The sequence below is a fragment of the Rattus norvegicus genome, chromosome 5 (genome assembly GCF_021556685.1).
Source record: "Rattus norvegicus strain SHRSP/BbbUtx chromosome 5, alternate assembly SHRSP_T2T, whole genome shotgun sequence".
Taxonomy (NCBI): Eukaryota; Metazoa; Chordata; class Mammalia; order Rodentia; family Muridae; genus Rattus; species Rattus norvegicus.
In genome coordinates, this window is record NC_141538.1 from 65,685,207 (window position 1) to 65,698,975 (window position 13,769).

Here is a 13,769-nt window from a genome sequence, read left to right on the forward strand (position 1 = left end):
CGCGTGCGTAGAAAGTCCCTGAAACGTCACCTATCTCCGGAAGTCTCCAAAGTCGTCGGCGCAGGGGCCGCCGGGAAAATACTGCTGGGCCTGTGCAAAGCTGAGGCGGGATCGTTGCAGCCCGGATAATTTAGCTCGCCGTCCGGAAGGTCCCAGAGTGGAAAGCCGGAGGAGGCGGCTGAGCTTGGACTTGCAGACGCCGGCCTTCCACCGCGAAACCCATCCGGTGCCTCTCCGCTCGCGCTTCCGGCAGGCGTCGTGAGCGAGTGCGCCTGCGCGCCGCTCAGTCCGCGCGCCTCGCCACTGACCGCGCACCGGCCGGCCGGCAGCCCGACGGTTCTGGTGTTGCAGGCGACCCGCAACTCAGATCCGCTGCGCATCAGCAAGCAGCATGTCGCGGAGGCGGCACAGCTACGAGAACGATGGTGAGTGCTCTGGGCCTGGCCACCGCACCCAGGTGAGAGTTGAGAGGCCGGACTGCCCTCGGTCTCTAGGGAACAAATAGGAGTCCTTTCTCCCCGGGAGGGTTCGAGGAGCCCCGAAGGGAGGCGACTGGCTCGGGTGTGGATAGTGGCTTCAGGAAAGCGACGGCCTCCCTGCTGCCCCATCTCCTTCAGTCACGGGGAAGGAAGGCCTGGTGTACCCCGTGGGCAAACCCGACCTGGAGTCCGGCGACACTGAAGACTTAATCCCTCACTACTGATCGTGGAAACGCACGTGTCTGCTGCTGCCCCTTAGGGTCAGTTAGTGGCGGGGATCTAGTGGACCAGTGTTTTCATTTTAACCCTCCAGGGTGCACTTGGAAAGGACCCTGGGAAGACGGGAAAAGAACAAAGCTATGACAGAGATCGGATGTATTGCAATCTGAACCCTACCCCTCTACCTGCCACCCTCTGATTTCCCTCTTAGGCTTCAGGGAAAGAATACCAACACCTCAGAGGTCACTAATAAACAGACACATGCTGTTTTGCTGGATTGACTTTAAGCCTATTTCCCTGTGTAAGAAAGTGCAGGAGAACTAACCTGAGCATATTAGTAATTCTCATGTCAGTTTTGATAGTCGCGGGCAAGGAGGTTGTCGTGTTGCCATAAATTTTGTTGCCAAGCTCAATTTTGCACCATTATTGCCTCTCAAGGACACAGCCATACCCAGAAGTGAAACTTGGAGCTGTTGATATTAGTGAATTCCTCTTTGAAATGTATGTTAGATCCAAATGATCAAGACAAGAAAAAACTTTAGAACCCAAGGGTTTAGGTTCAAAGCTCGACATCTGCTATTTACTATGTGATCTTGTCATGGTCATATGCCCTCCAATACTAAGCCTTTTGATTTCTACGAGGACTAAATGAGATACTGTGCTCACCAGTAAGTAGTTCATGATGCTGTTTGTTTTACCAACTGTCAATGTCTCAAAGGTGATACAGATAAATGTTGACGTCATTAAGAAAAAAGCCGCCCCCCCCCCTCCAAATTAATTGGGTAGCTTCCTTCCTTGGAATGTTAAGACAACCAAGTAGAATCACACATAGTTTTAAAGTGGACCACCAGGTTTTTGCTAGGCAGTACCTGAGAGAATGCCCTGATACATCAGAGCAAGTCGGAACTCCCACCACATCAGCATAGCTGCTCTGCTTGCCTGATTTTGTTTTTGTATTTAACATGATGGCTTCTTATGTAATTCATGTACAGAGCACAGGGAATACAGCTTTTCTCTGCTTTGTATCTGACTACTGAACTAATCTGCTTGGGATCAGAGAATTTGTCCTTGGTCTTCATCCTAGTTCTTTCCATTCTCTTGTCTCCATTTTTCTCTCACTTCCAGGTTACCCCTAAAGTGAGGGTGTCACTGGAGAATTAGAATATGAATATATAGAAAACCTCTTATGGCTTGCTTAGAAGGCTTGCAAATTTTGGTTGTGTTGGCTTTTTTTTACCAGCTAGCGGCTGAATCATTTTTTCAGTTGGGTCTGGGTACAGAAACCTTAGAGAGTAGATAGAACAAAGTGACATACAATTAAGCATTTGTTAATCGAAATTCAGTATAGCAAATCATTTAGTGGTAGAGAGGCTGTTTATAGTTCCTCCAATTGTAGACATATGGAGATATACTTTATTTAGAGTTAAATAATCAGTTTAGTGAGCTAAATAAAAAATAATTGGGCTGCTTTTTAGTGAAGTGTCTGCAGTTCATATATATATATATATAGACAACTTTTTTAGAGGTGGCTAGGAATTTTAAAGAAATCAAAGTTAACCAGACCTAAGCATTTCTGGTTATTGTCAACTCTACTCTGATGTTCCTTATGCTGGGCTGTGTATAGTCGGCCTTCTGCATCTTCATTCTCTCTATCCTTGAATTCTGCAATGTGGTTCCAAAATACTTGAAAGGTGTCAGTACTGAACCTGTAGTTAGTTAATTTTTTTCCTTGTTATTTCCTAAATGATATAATGTCACAACTATGTATATAACACTTGTATTATATGATAAGGAATGTAGAGATAATGTAAAGTATCACAGTATACATATATCATGGGCAAATACCAACACTATTTTATATAAGGGACTTGAGCATCATTCAATTTTGGTATCTGAGTTGGAGCCCTGTTGATACCAAAAACAGCTGTATAATCTAATCAGGACTTACTAAACAATTTCCTAGCTTCTGTACTTGCAGTACAGTAGTAGGCAGTAAAACAGTGGAGGTTCCCCCTCCTGTATTAAGACAAAATCCACAACAGTATAGTGTAAGTCATTATATGGTCATGAGGCTGTGGAGAATAAAGTGAGGTAAAGGGTACAGAGACCAAAGTGAGAGAGAAGCTGGTCAGGTAAGTTCGACTTGCAGATTACAGTGATGTAAGGATAGGCCATGTGGATGTTTGGAGAAAGCAGAGGTCCAAAGGAAACCACGAGTTAAAGTTAGAGCATTTCTGTCATGTTTAGAGAACAGATAGCAAAGAGGTCACTGTTGCTAAAAGAGAGAAAATAAGGGTAGAAGTTATGAGGCTCATACCTTACTGGACCACTTTCAACATTTCTGTTAGGACTATACTATTGGGGATTCACAGAGATATTACAAGGTAGCTAGTCAAGAAATTCCTGTCATTTAGAAACACAGACAGGGGTATTGTAAATGGAAAGTACCAAATCTAACTCAGTCTTAGACTCTCTGTTTATTTTTGAGACAGGGTCTCTGTGGCTGTCTAGAACTATGCCATTCAGGCTGGAACTACTATGTCCTGGCTATGTGATCCCACTGACCCCCCTTCCCCCAAGGGAAATATCATGTCTGGCAGTCTTAGATTCCTTAACAGTATCTCTGAACCTCTCCAGTTAACGTTGGATATACATTTTATCAGTGTTAAGTATACTGTCTTATTAAGAAGTTTTTGGATTATTCAAAGTCAAAATCCAGATAGCCTATTCTTTCTTCTTCTACTTAGGTCTTTATATTTTACTGTGACTGATGTTTTTAAACTTAACTGTATAAAAAGTTTGTTCTACTTAGGGACAGTATACTTTGTTTCAGAGGTGATATTTTTAGTCATTTTAAATTCTTGTTTTAAGTTTGTAGAGTCAAAGTTACTTTTTTCTTTTACGGTGTGTTTGTCTACTTTGTTGATCCAAATTACACATCTGATTCTAATAAGGGTATAGGAAATAGTACAATGTATCCTTGTGACATTAGGTTCCTGTTACAGGGAGAAAATTATTTGGTGTCTTGCTTGTTTGTTAGTTTGTTGTGTTCTCTTGTCTGTTTTCCACCCATCCACCTCCGCTGGTTTCTCTGTGTAGCCCTGACTGTTGTGGAACTGGCTGTGTTGACCATGCTGGCTTCAAACTCAAGAGATTTGCATGCCTCTGCTGCCAAAGTGCTGGGAGTAAAGGCATGTGCACCACAAAAGGCGTGGCTATAATTTGGAGTTTACGAGCCTTTAGAGTGGGTGGTTAATAACATAAATAAAGGTCTCTTTTCTGCACTAGGTGTATGTAGCAATATGTAACTTTGACATACGTTGTAAAACTTACATAGCAATGTTTTAAAGCCTTTTCTGGAATATGGTGTCAACATAAACTTGTTTCTCTTTTATTGTTTGGGGCATGAAAACGTTCAGCTAATTCCCCAAAGAGTATCTAAAATTTCAAACAAAGTGGTTTTCAACCTTCCTAGTGCTGTGACCCTTTAATACAATTCCTCATGTTGTGGTGACCCCCAATCATAAAATTATTTCATTACCACTTCATAACTGTAATTTTGTTACTGTTGTGAATCATAATGTAAATATCTGATATGCAGGATATCTGACACGGAACCCCTGTGAAGGGTCATTTGATCCCCAAGGGGTTCAGGTCCATCACTGAGGGAAGTTAGGGCAGGAACCTGGAGGCAGGAGCTGATGCGGAGGCCATGGAGGAGTGCTGCTTATTGGCTTGCTCCCTTGATTTGTTTAATCTGCCTTTTTCTAGAACTCAGGAGCACCAGCCCAAGGATGGCACCACCCACAATGGGCTGAGCCCTCTCCCAAGAAAATGACCTATAGGCTTGCCTAAAGCCCGATCATACTGAGGCATTTTCTCATTCTCTCGGATGACTAACCTGTGTCAAGTCTTACTATTTTGCCCTGGCTGTCCTGGAACTCTGTATGTGTCCTCTTAACTCAGTGATTTCATCTTCTGCCTCCCTGGTGGAGGGTTTAGAGGGGAACACCAAGATACCAATTATGTGTTAGTTTTTTGGTGTGGATGCTAGGGATTGGACTTAGGTTTTCATGCCTGTGCAGCAAGTATTCTTACCTACCAAGCCCTCTCCCCGCTCCCCGCAAAGGTATTCTTAATGAAGGTATTGTATTCTGCTTCTGTGCTCTCACCTAGGCTCTCCGCTTAGTTCAGTGTCTTGTGACTGTCCATGTGTTCAGATTGTAATCTGTATCACTAATATGTATACTCCGTCTTCTCTCGAGCACCAAATACTTTCTGCAAACCACATTTCTCCAAATAAACCTTGACTGAATGGCCACAGTGACACACAGGTTTACAGTTCAGAGATGTGTCTGTGTGCCTGTGTTTTCTCACTTTCTTTAGAAAGCCTGCTTGTCTCCCCAAAGTAGTGATTTCCATGTGTCAGGCTTACAAAAAAACCTGGAAGGGTCGTTTTGAAGTCAGGGTTGGTTGCAAACTGGGATACGTTAACCATATAATCAGGAGAGCTTTGGAGATGGGATGAAAGATTAGTATAGAAGATGGACCAGGAGGAAGGGAAGAATTTGGTAAAGTTTAGAAAACTACTGCTCCCAATGCCGAGTGCGAGTTTTTCACTCTGTATTCTCTGACCTTCACCTAAATCTGGTTCTGAATAAGAAAGAACATGGTTGATCACGCATGCTGGAGCAGTTTCTCATTGTGAGTACTGCTGATGGTTAGGGTCATATTTTTTTAATATATGTTTTAAGACTTTATTTATATATGTGAGTATACTGTCGCTATCTTTAGATACACCAGAAGAGGGAATTGGATCCCATTACAGATGGTTGTGAGCCACCAAGCAGTTGCTGGAATTTGAACTCAGGACCTCTGGAAGAGCAGTCAGTGCTCTTAACCACTGGGCCATCTCTCCAGCCCCTAGGGTCATATTTATTTAAAAAAATTTTTTCCAAAGGATTCACCTTGGTTTTGCATCCCTAATTTACTAGTTTACATAGTAGCTTAGTTAGATCATCAGATTATCAAGTACTGTTGACTCCCAGGTTTAGGAACCAACAACAGGATCAGTAAACTGCAAGAACAGTAGCAGCAGTGTTCAGATTACTGCTGTTTCCTATGTCAGTGCCATGCAGTGTATTCACAGAAGTGGACATAGCTCTAGACACTGCCAAACAAAATTTAACTGATTCTGTCTCCTGGCATTGTTGTTTATAGGGATCTTAATGATGGAGACAGGGGTAAGGCATTGGAAAGATGGCTTAGCAGTTAAGAGCACTGGCTATTCTCTAGGAGACAGGTTTAATTCCCAGCTCTCAGACTCTGTCTCACAAATGTCCATAACTTTGTTACAAGGCATCTGATATCCCCTTCTGGCCTCCATGAGCTCCAGACATACAAGTGGTGAACAGTTGTACATGTAGACAAAACATCCATACACATAAAGTAATAGAAAAATTATACTACATATATGTGTGTGTGGTTTTTTACGTATATGTTTGTGTGTGTGTGTGTGTGTGTGTGTGTGTGTGTGTGTGTGTGTGTTTACATATATAGAAGCAGGGGGAGAGACTGGGGTCTGGAGAGATGGCTCAACAGTTAAAAGCATTAGAGAACTGGATTGGTCTCAGCAGCTGGGCATGCAGTACATACCTTTAACCCCAGCTACAGGGGAAAGTGGAGACAGGAGTTAACACTAGGACTTGCTGGCTTCTAACCAAGCTAAGAAAAGTCAGCCCCAGGTTCAGGGAGAGACCTTGCCTTGAAGAAATAGTGTGGTAGAAGAGGATACTCGGCACCCACTGCTGGCTTTAATGTGAGTGCACTGACACAGGGACCCCTACACACATGTGCATTCACTCGCATGTGCACAAACAAATCTTTAAAGGATGTGACATAGAAGTTCTCCAGCTACCTAGACTAGTTAAAACAGGATTGGTTAAGTACTACTCTAAAAAATATAACCCTATAAATGTGTGACAAAGGGCTGGAGAGATGGCTCAGTGGTTAAGAGCACTGACTGCTCTTCCAGAGGTCCTGAGTTCAAATCCCAACAACCACATGGTGGCTTACAATCTTCTGTAATGAGATTGGATGCCCTCTTTTGGTCTGTCTGACAGCTACAGTGTACCTATATATAATAAATACATCTTTAAAAAAAAAAGTATGACAAAAACTTTGATAGTAGATTATCATATAATGTTGCTTTTTTTTAAATGTGAAATAGGTGGACAACCTCACAAAAGGAGGAAGACATCAGATGCAAATGAAACGGAAGATCATTTGGAATCTTTAATATGCAAAGTAGGGGAAAAGGTATGTACCAAGCCCAGGGGTTGGGGTCGTGATTGACAGCTTTGATTAATTTCTGAAGTTGTACTGGGTAATGTAGGCTTTAGACAAAGCTTTTATTATTGCTGCACATCTGTATCTCAGAGTGAAAGTATTTGGAACTCCTGGGATTCATAGCATTAAATTTTTTCAGTAAGTACTTGTCATTAGCTGAGTCCTAAACAGAGCTCTCGGTCTAGCTGAGCCGAAGCAGGCTGGTGCCTGAGACAGTGGTGGATCATTAGTGAGAGGTAGAGTGCAGCCCGTGCTGCCTTCCCTCTGGAAGACTGCATCGACTCTTCTTGTAGAGCAGTAACTACTGGAATTGATTGATGCTGAGGGAATTCTCCATGAAATTGTCGTCAGTTCTTGTTTTCTTCCCTATGGTATTATAGGGCCTTATAGAAGACTGTAATGTCTTTATGGTCCAAGAATTTTGACTTTAATTCACCAATTGCTTGAGTGCTAACAGATCATTAATAATGATGTCTTCTGCAGAGCGCTTGCTCTTTAGAGAGCAATCTCGAAGGCCTGGCTGGTGTTTTAGAAGCTGATCTTCCTAACTACAAGAGCAAGATCTTAAGGCTCCTTTGTACAGTGTATGTATGTAAAAGATTTGTGGATCCAGGTGATGATGTATTATCTACTCTTGTGTGCTTTGGGGAATGTTCAGAGGACATGCTTATGTTAACTAGTCACTGGCTGTCCTTCTGTCCTGAAACCCGTGCTCATGAAATGTTCATCTTTGCCCTTGGCTGAACATAGTGTTTTAAAGGGATAAATAGGACTGAGCTGAAGTGCTTTCCTTCTGTTTTGTTTCTTAGAGTTTCAAAATCATTAAGTTAATTTTTTAACTCAGAAAATAGATGAGAAAGTAGATGTCTTATTTAGAGATCCCTTTCCCCCACCAAGGAGTGCACCACCACATTTGGATGTTTAGAGTTTAGCTCTGTGTGTGTGCACGCACACGTGTGTGCACACCTAATGTATTGGAAAACTTCTAAGTCAAGTGGGTGGGCTCTCTCGAGGGCTGAAGATGCTCTTGAAGTTTTTAATGACATAATTGTCCTTGGTGCTGTAGTTACCATTTCAGGAATTTATAAAGCATGGGTAACTTTAAAGATTTAATTTTTGTGTGAAAAAATTATTCCTCTGTCTGTGGAAGTCAGAAGAGGGTGGTGGATGCCCTGGAGCCGGAGTTCTGGGCAGTTATGAGCCACCATGTGGGTGCTGGGAATCCAACTTGAGTCCTGTGCAAGAACAGGAGCTGTAACTGCTGGGCCCCTGACCCGCAGATAAATTGTGTTTGCAAAGGAATCCAGTCAGTTCATAGGAACTATGAAAACGATCGTTTTACTATAGTTAGCCATGTGATACCCTCTGATTTGATAGTATGTATTACAGAACCGTTGTGCTGGAGAAGCTGTTGGAAGCCATGTTTGTTGTGTAAGGCTGAGCTTGGTATTGATTGGCAGGTCCTTTAAAATCTTTTTACTTGGAGGAGGAAGCTTTAGGGACCATGGAGTACTTTCAGTACAAGTAGTTTTTGAGCTCCTAAATCTCCCCTGGACCCAGCAAGATACCTTAAGAGAAGAATATAAAAGAATTCTCCATAGAATTATTATTAGTACTTACTTGATTTTCTTTTTGCGCTCTATCTAAAGGCTTCATTTATTTTGTGTGTATGTGCATGTGTGGGTGCACATGTGCTGCAGCATGTGTGGAGGTCAGAGAATGGCTTGGAAGAATCTGTTCTGTCCAGCTCAGGCTGGCAAGGAAGAGCTTTAACTCGCTCAGCCATCTACCCGTCCTCAGCACGTTCTCAACTTGATTAGCATGCTGCGTTTTAAGCATTTCTCATAGGAACTTGGTTGAAACTCATTTTAACTTTTTAGTTTTTATAAGCAATCCAATAATGTTTCTCCATGAGGAATTCTGGTCCCATGGTGTTTGGCTAGCTAAGTTTAGAAGCTCTGAATGCTCTGTTCCCCTTAATGATTCTGCAGTAAAGAATCTCGGTCCATGGAACACTTCAGAGATTACCATAGAAACCATCTTCTGTGGGATTGCTGCTTACTTCCACTCCACACATTTGAAGGAAGACTGCTCTAACATGAGTGCATTAATTTTGGTGTGATAACTTCACAAGTAACTGTTCCTTAACTCTTGGATTAACTCAAATGAAAAATATTAGAGTCTGTATCTGTATACTTTACAGTGATACGTATGTCTTTCCTGAAGTCATTTTCAAGACATAGTTAAAAGCAATTTTGTTCCAAAGTTATTGAATGTTAAAAGCTTCATGTACTATTCAACAGCTTAATATAAAACCTTTGTTTTGGGGTTGTTTTGTACGGGTTCTCAAATCAGTGCACGTCTGTTACCTGAGAAGCTAACAATTTATACAACATTAGTTGGACTGCTGAATGCCAGAAATTATAACTTTGGAGGAGAATTTGTAGAAGCTATGATTCGTCAACTTAAAGAATCGCTAAAAGCAAACAACTATAATGAAGCTGTATATTTGGTAAGTTTAATGCATATGTGTGTGTATAGTATATATAAATCATATATAATTTGCAATAGATATTATAAATTAGTATTGAAATGAAGGTCCTTGAATTCCTGTTATTATAGCTTCTTCTGTAAGCTCACCAGTTCATTCATAGGGGCCACTGCCTACTGGGTAAGCTGTCCAGGAAGCTGACATTAATTTTTAGCTTTTCTTTGCTTCCCTTTAGGTCTCTAACCTCTAAATCCTATCTCCCAAATCCCTTTTGTCCCCATGGCTTCTAGCACAGTTTGTAACTTTGTGTTATCCTTTGTTAAGCAATTTCATGTGTGTATGTAAGATATTCTGGTCACATTGGTCCCCATTATCTCTTTCCACCTCCTCTTGCTGTACCCTTTCTAGCCACTTTTCTACTTTGATGTACATGGGTGACTTATTGAGTTTAATTAGGGATGCTTGCATACAGGTGTGGGAAGTCATTTATTGGAGCATGGGCTCCTCAGTAGTGGCTACACAACTGAAGGAAAGGAAATACCTTCCCCAGAAACTGTTAACTGTTGTGGTAAATATTTAATATTAATCGAGTTTCTACCCTGCCTTAGATCATTCAGTTCCCAGATAAAAGACACACAACCTTTACATTTATAGTAAGCCTGAACAACAGTAGGGCTGGGCAGATATCAGTCCTGTATAACTTTTGTCTCCTTCCCTATCAGTAACCAGGAGTTATAATTTGCCTTCTTCCACCTGGGGCACTCTTAGTCTAATTGGCCAGCCCTTGTAGGCACCTAGCATCTTCTCCCACTTTTCACTTCTCTCCCTCCCTTCCTCCCTCTTAACCTCTGCTCTAGAACCTAAGCCATACCTATTTCTCTTCTGCCCTGCTGTAGGCATCTTTACTGACCAATCGGGGATAACTTGTGGGGCAAGGTTGCAGAGTATCACTTGGTTAAGTGAAGATGACCTGGTTCCTGAGGTGACCAGGGCTGGTATTTAGTATTACAATACAGAACTACAGCCAGCCTCAACAGTTAGCTCTCAGTAGCTCTTCTGGAAAGGGTGAGGCCTTATGGGCTCCGTCCTTATCCGTGAAGGAAAATTGACCTGCCCAGTTTTGTATATGTTTTGTGTAACTGCTGTAAGGTTGTGAGTGTTGTGGCCATGTCCTGTCCAGAAGACAGCATTTCACAAACTCCTCCCAACCTCTGGCTCTTAGATTCTTTCTGCAGTACAGAGCCATAAAGGCTCTTTTATGTGTCTTTTAATTTACCTTTTAGTGCAAGAGTGATCCCTTTTTGTTTAGCTCGTGGTTGTCCCACATAGGCTGAGCTCCTAAAATAGTTCCTGAGCACTGTTTACTGAGTCTGGCACATACCAGACACCCAGTAAATGTCTCTCATTTAAAACTTCTGTTTCTATATTTCAGCAAAAATGATTCCTAGCCAAACAGAAAGACCAACCTACTTCAGTAGAATGGAGTAACTGGAGTATTTGAATGTCTGGGTGCTAAATGTAGCATAACCTGGTGTGCTGTAGTGCACGTAACCGAGTGGGCCTGAGCTGCCCCCACTGCAGGTGTGCTTCTGGGCACTGAAATTTGAATTCATGTCGCTTTGTGTAAATATTGTTTTAAGCCTTACATTTAAAGATTTCTTGGCTGACAGGTCCCACAAACAAGAAGATAGTAAGCTGGGTATAGGCGTGGGTTTTAGTTTCGTAGGCTGATATGAGGTTGTTTTGTAAGTTATGAAGGACTGTTAGGTTTGATACAGATATCGTTTACCCTCACAGGTCCGTTTTCTGTCTGATCTTGTGAACTGTCATGTGATTGCTGCCCCATCTATGGTTGCTATGTTTGAGAATTTTGTAAGTGTAACTCAGGAAGAAGATGTGCCTCAAGTAAGCACCCTTTATCTTGAATCTTTTCTGTGCAGCACCGTTACTGAGGTTTTTGTTTTTGTTTTTCCCACTGAGAACAGCAATAAAATCCAATAACATTATCACACTGTAATGTTTAATATCTGAAGGGCAAGTCAGCTGTCTCACTGGTGGGTCCTTTTGATATCTTTGTGTTAATTCAAATGATTTTAATAAGATTAGAAATAGATATTTGGAAATTCTCTGGGTTAGCCAGATATTTTATTTAAGCTCTATTGAAAAGCCTCCCCAGTATTGCATTTATAAATAAAAAAAGGTGTGGCGGAAGGGAGTTGTTTAGCCCAGTTATAGAATGCTTGCCTAGCATCTAACCGTGGAAAGAAAGAATAATTAATAAATAAAATTAACTAGCATGCACTTTTTTATTACCCTTTTAAACTTGTTCAGGTGCGACGGGATTGGTATGTGTACGCGTTTCTGTCATCCTTGCCCTGGGTTGGGAAGGAGTTGTATGAAAAGAAAGATGCAGAAATGGACCGCATCTTCTCCAGCACCGAAAGCTATCTCAAGTAAGGCCATCACTCAGGTGCGCTTTGTTGTTTGCATAAAGATGTCTGCTGACCCAACAAGTGCCTTAAGTTCTCTGGTAGCAGCAGCACCGTTTCAGTTCCATTTTAAAAGACAAAACAGAACCATAAAGTTGTAGAAAATGTTCATTAAATTGCATTCTCCTGCTGCGGTGACTCACAAGACCTCAGGACTTTGTTAGTGCATCAAGCTAGCAACGAGCCTTTCAACACCGCGTATGACAGCGCCTCTGCGGCTCTAGTGTTCCTAAGCTGAGAGTCACCTGTGGCTCAAAATTACCCTTCTGCTCAGGCTGCTGAGTTGACTGGACGAAGTTCAGACATGATACTGATGACATTACATAGACATAGAAACATAGAAATGACATTGTTGGGTAAAGATTCAGAACAGTTGAGAATTTTGACATATGTAGTCAGATTGTCTTCCAGAGACATAATCTCTTCCAGAGTTGAGGTTGTACCAATTAACCCTTGTGCCATCAGTGGTTGAGATACAGAAATGCCTATATCCTGATGATATGTAGACCATTATCAAAAACGTTGATCTGCTGATCTGATGGACAGAGATGTCTTTCATTGCTTTAGCTAATCATGAGAACCATTGAATGTCTTTTATGTTTTACACCCTAAGTGTAGATTTTCATTTTTATCTTTAGAAGACGCCAGAAGACTCATGTGCCCATGTTACAAGTATGGACTGCCGATAAGCCACACCCCCAAGAAGAGGTGAATTGACTTCCGTCTTGTAATAGAAACGCAGCTCTTGAGTGGATTCTGATCTCTGTAACATGCTTAAACTGAGTCAGTGAGATGGCTCAGTGGGTAAAAGTGCTGCTCCCAACCCTGCCTGGCATTCAGTTCCCAGGACCACATGGTGGAAAGAGGGACTGGTTCCTGCAGGTTGTCCTCTGAGCTCTGTAGTGCTGCACAAATGAGTAAAACCACAGCCTTAGAAAATGTTCTGACTGTTGCATCTGTACATCTTGGCTGGGTTCCTAATGTTTCCAGTGAGAAATTCATTTCCTCAGAGTCTGAAGCATAGTCGGAGCTCTTTAGTAGATGGTAGAATGTAATTGAAACACCCCTTTGCTTTTTAGAATACCAGTTTTCACAGACTTGACAAGTTTTATATCTAAATACTCAGTTTTAAAAAATAGCAGAAGTGGGGCTGGGGATTTAGCTCAGTGGTAGAGCGCTTACCTAGGAAGTAATAACTCTAAATGTGCTTCTGAAAACAAACTGCTTCAGGAGAAATGGAATGCGGGCGGCCTGAGATAGAGCCGGGACTGCGGAGGGAGAGCGGCCCTGGCAGGAGCTGCCCTCTGACCTACATGCAATGCTGTGGCAAGTGCATGCACATTAATGTAATTTTAAATGAAAACAAAAAATGCCGTTCTTTACTACTATATGACATACTGATACATGTTGTGTATTCTAGAGGGTCGACTTTTCTGTATTGTTTAACCAAAATGTGTCTACTAAATATTAAAATCTCTTTTTAGTATTTAGATTGCCTGTGGGCCCAGATTCAGAAATTGAAAAAGGACCGGTGGCAGGAAAGGCACATCCTAAGACCCTACCTTGCCTTTGACAGCATCCTCTGTGAAGCACTACAGCACAACCTGCCTCCTTTCACACCACCGCCTCACACCGAAGACTCCGTGTACCCAATGCCCAGGGTCATCTTCAGGATGTTTGACTACACAGACGACCCAGAGGTAAGTCAGTGACCGAGATCTCCCGGAAGGGCCTGGCTTCAAA

At 42.1% G+C, this 13,769-nt stretch overlaps 2 protein-coding genes across 11 annotated transcripts in view; one reads left to right on the forward strand and one right to left on the reverse strand.

Moving 5' to 3' along the window:
- Tstd2 (thiosulfate sulfurtransferase like domain containing 2) overlaps nt 1-264 on the reverse strand; it is a 44,227-nt gene extending 43,963 nt beyond the window's left edge. For 5 of the 9 annotated variants that reach the window (XR_015619815.1, XR_015619813.1, XR_015619809.1 and 2 more), the window contains exon 1: nt 31-233. The gene's annotated coding sequence lies outside the window, so the exon portion shown is untranslated. 9 annotated transcript variants of the gene reach the window in all.
- Nucleotides 39-13,769, forward strand: part of Ncbp1 (nuclear cap binding protein subunit 1) — a 32,770-nt gene continuing 19,039 nt past the window's right edge. Inside the window, exons 1-8 of one of the 2 annotated variants that reach the window (XM_087547982.1) lie at nt 39-425; nt 6,928-7,016; nt 7,530-7,659; nt 9,402-9,558; nt 11,335-11,442; nt 11,869-11,990; nt 12,665-12,734; nt 13,511-13,726. In XM_087547982.1, coding sequence (XP_087404108.1) covers nt 9,499-9,558; nt 11,335-11,442; nt 11,869-11,990; nt 12,665-12,734; nt 13,511-13,726 — 576 coding nt within the window. In that variant the 5' untranslated portion in view covers nt 39-425; nt 6,928-7,016; nt 7,530-7,659; nt 9,402-9,498. The remainder of the gene's footprint in view (nt 426-6,927; nt 7,017-7,529; nt 7,660-9,401; nt 9,559-11,334; nt 11,443-11,868; nt 11,991-12,664; nt 12,735-13,510; nt 13,727-13,769) is intronic. The other variant, NM_001014785.1, reaches the window with a different exon arrangement.